Consider the following 3,284-nt stretch of genomic DNA (forward strand, 5'->3'; position numbering starts at 1 on the left):
TTAGAAACACAATGTTGATATGGGTTACTCCATAAGGCAATATAATTGCATTCTTTGGACTAAAGCACCAATTTAAGACATCTTTCGGTTCACTTTATAAATACCTCAGTGACTCAAATATTGTGTTTATTTTTCTTTTACACCCAAAGCAATCACATTGCTTCATGAAACTATTGGGAGTCACACGGATCACTTAACTTTGGAGCATGAAACTTTCAAATGGGTGGATAAATACCAGGTACGATTTTACAGAGAAATCAATAAATAGTGTGGTAATCACCTGTATGGAGTCTCTCATGTTCTTTCAATTGGAATTTCGATTTAAAACGACTCCCACATGAAACACAGCAGAAAGGTGCCATGTTCTGGTGCAACAGCATGTGTCTCTGCAAACTTCCTTTGGTGCTGAAAGACTTGCTACAAATCTTGCATATTGAGGTGTTCTGGTGATTTTGAACTCCCTTTTGTAACACCTCATCAGAGGTTTCAATGTAAACTTGAAGAGACGGTGGGCCTTGTTCAGGTACTGGAATTTCAGCGTGACAGTTGCTGCTAGACTGCACTGCAGATGAATTTGATTCACCGGTCTGATTATCACACTGCTCTGACTTAAGTGTGATGGATGACTGTGGATCTGTGCCACCACGATCTTCATTCTTCAACAGCACATTCGGCAGAAGTGAGAGGAACTGATGAGGTTCCTGCCATTTAAAATCTTCAGAAAGGTGTGAAGTAGAGGTAGAAGCTTCATGAGTCAAAGGCTCATGGGACATCACAGTGGCAACCTCCATCTTTACTCGTATTTCTGAGAGCTCTGAACACACTGGACCTTGCAGAACTCCATCTTGCTGAGTATCTGTGTGACATGAAGCAGAAAATTACTTTTTAACCGTATAACAGAGAAACAAACAAATATCAATGTTCAAGTCTACACAAAATGCCATTCACAATCCATTTTACTGATAAAGGCTGGAATGCCTTTCACAACTTTTTCAGACAGATGTTTGCCCCGATTTGCAAAAACTGTAAAGTGCATAATGGGAAAAGACTCAGATATTTTATCTTCATAGCAATGCAACCAGAGGGGTTTTTTTACATTGCAAGAAAATCACTCACATATGCGACTAAATCTTCACTCTGGGCGACTAAATAATGTATTAGCCATTGGCTAATAAATTATTAGATTATTAGATAGTTTAGCATGGATATATTTTAACACGCTGAACACTCTGAGCGCTTGAGAGTTTCGCTTTCCATCAAGCGATCTGTACTATTTCAGTTCAGCTCAATGAATGCGCAGCGTACCTGTATTTGATGCAAAGTAAACTCTAGTGTGAAGGCGCACGACACGCCATCGCTTTGCTGATAAGCGCTGTTTCTCACACATGCAAAGAGAGAGAACGACAGTCTTACATACCACGCGGAATCAACGCGCTACATGTAAACCATATTCTTTGTTGTATTTTCCTGTCAAAATAACAGAGTTCATTTAGAATTATTCAGCTTTTAAGAACAAGCAGTAGATATGCCGGTTTCTCTGGTAGTGGCTGGAACTAATGCGCAAAAGGCAATCTCATTGGCTGACGCTCATCTATTAACGTCCCTTTTTTGATTTCAGCAAATCAGTTCGGGCTAACGCTGACAACATAATTAATATTTCTGAACTCAGCAGCTCATCAATACTTAGTGCGTTGTATATTGTTAGTATAGTAGTAGTATTAGTAGTATTATCATAATAGTTAACAGCAATTATTATTAAATCTTTTCTTTTTTTGTACAGAAACCCTGAATGACCAACAATATCTTAAAAGGGTCATATGATGCGATTTCAATTTTTCCTTTCTCTTTGGAGTGTTACAAGCTCTTGGTGCATAAAGAAGATCTGTAAAGTTGCAAAGACTAAAGTCTCAAATCCAAAGAGATATTCTTTATAAAAGTTAAGAGTCAACCACGCCTACCTAAAACGGCTCGTTCTAACACGCCCTCACATGTCTACGTCACGATGTGGGAAGATTTGCATAACACCGCCCAAATGTTCAGGCAAAGAAAGAAGGCGTAACTTTGATTCTCGATATAGTATTGTTGTTGCCGTGTGTTTCGTTATGAAAGCGAAACTACTTTGAAGCAAAACGAGTAAGAAGGCTTGGTGTTGCGGCTTAACACCGGTATAACCGTCTGCACCGTCTATCGCGGCAAGCCTAGGACGATATCCGCTTCATCATGCCTAGAGCTGATACGTGCTGGTTGCTGAGAAAATACATCAACTTCGCGCTGTGAATCGCCGAATCGGCTTTCACCGTAGACGAAGCGGAGTCCAGCCCGGGGTCGTCACATGTGGTTGCCGCAAGCCCTCCGGCCTAAAGCGAAACTACTTTGAGGACTGTTTCCTGATCCTGGGAGAGTAGACTACAATGTCTACAATGAGAGTAGCTCTAACTCACATACTGTAAGTAGGTTTTTCATATTTAAAGGATTTGCCACTGACGATTCAAACGCAGCGAGTTTTGAGCAGTGTAGAGTAGCACTTATTGTATGTAATTTCTCTGATCACAAATGCAGACATGGTTTTATGTTTACATGGCGCGATGCAACGCAACGCGTAAAAAGACAGTATAAATCATTATAATCCGTAATTATGTCCCCACTGGATGCAACAAATGCCTCGTTTATAATGGGTTTTAATGATTTTGTCTTGTCGCTCCGGCCGGGACACGGCATCACAATATGGTAGGGGTGGGGGGGAAAACCGATACAGCATAGTATCGCGATATTTTACGCGGCAATACTGTATCGATACACGAACGCCAAGTATCGATCTTTTATTATACTATTTGGTAGAATAATAAAATCTATTTCTTTACAATCCACTAGATGGTGGAGTTGCGTTTTTATCAGGAAAGCCCCGTCCGCGTTTAAATCGGATATATGAACTTACTTCGGAATTGTAAACAAGGTGGGGATGCAAGTAGGGATGCACCGAAAATATAGGCTACATATAATAATAATAATAATAAATGATGCTCCCTTCAGTGATGCTATGCTCTGCTCATATGCTCTGATAATAATAGCTTTGTAGGATTATACATTATTTGAATAATTAGTCAAAAAACAAAAACAACTTATATCTGATTCTGTTACATAGAAGTGAATAAAAATAATATATTAATATTTAATATTAAGGTAACACTTTTAAATAAGGTTCCATTAGTTTATGTTAGTTAATGTATTAACTATCATGAACGAACAATGAACAATACATTTATTACAGTATTTATTAATCTTTG

General features: G+C 38.9%; 1 protein-coding gene across 1 annotated transcript in view; it reads right to left on the minus strand.

Annotated features, from left to right (window-relative positions):
- LOC107680453 (zinc finger protein 132-like) overlaps positions 1–3,284 on the minus strand; it is a 5,020-nt gene that overhangs the window by 661 nt on the left and 1,075 nt on the right. The window contains exon 2 of the mRNA XM_016476341.1: positions 281–856. Coding sequence (XP_016331827.1) covers positions 281–856 — 576 coding nt within the window. The remainder of the gene's footprint in view (positions 1–280; positions 857–3,284) is intronic.

This window comes from Sinocyclocheilus anshuiensis, unplaced genomic scaffold, assembly GCF_001515605.1.
Source record: "Sinocyclocheilus anshuiensis isolate Anshui unplaced genomic scaffold, SAMN03320099.WGS_v1.1 scaffold792, whole genome shotgun sequence".
NCBI lineage: Eukaryota > Metazoa > Chordata > Actinopteri > Cypriniformes > Cyprinidae > Sinocyclocheilus > Sinocyclocheilus anshuiensis.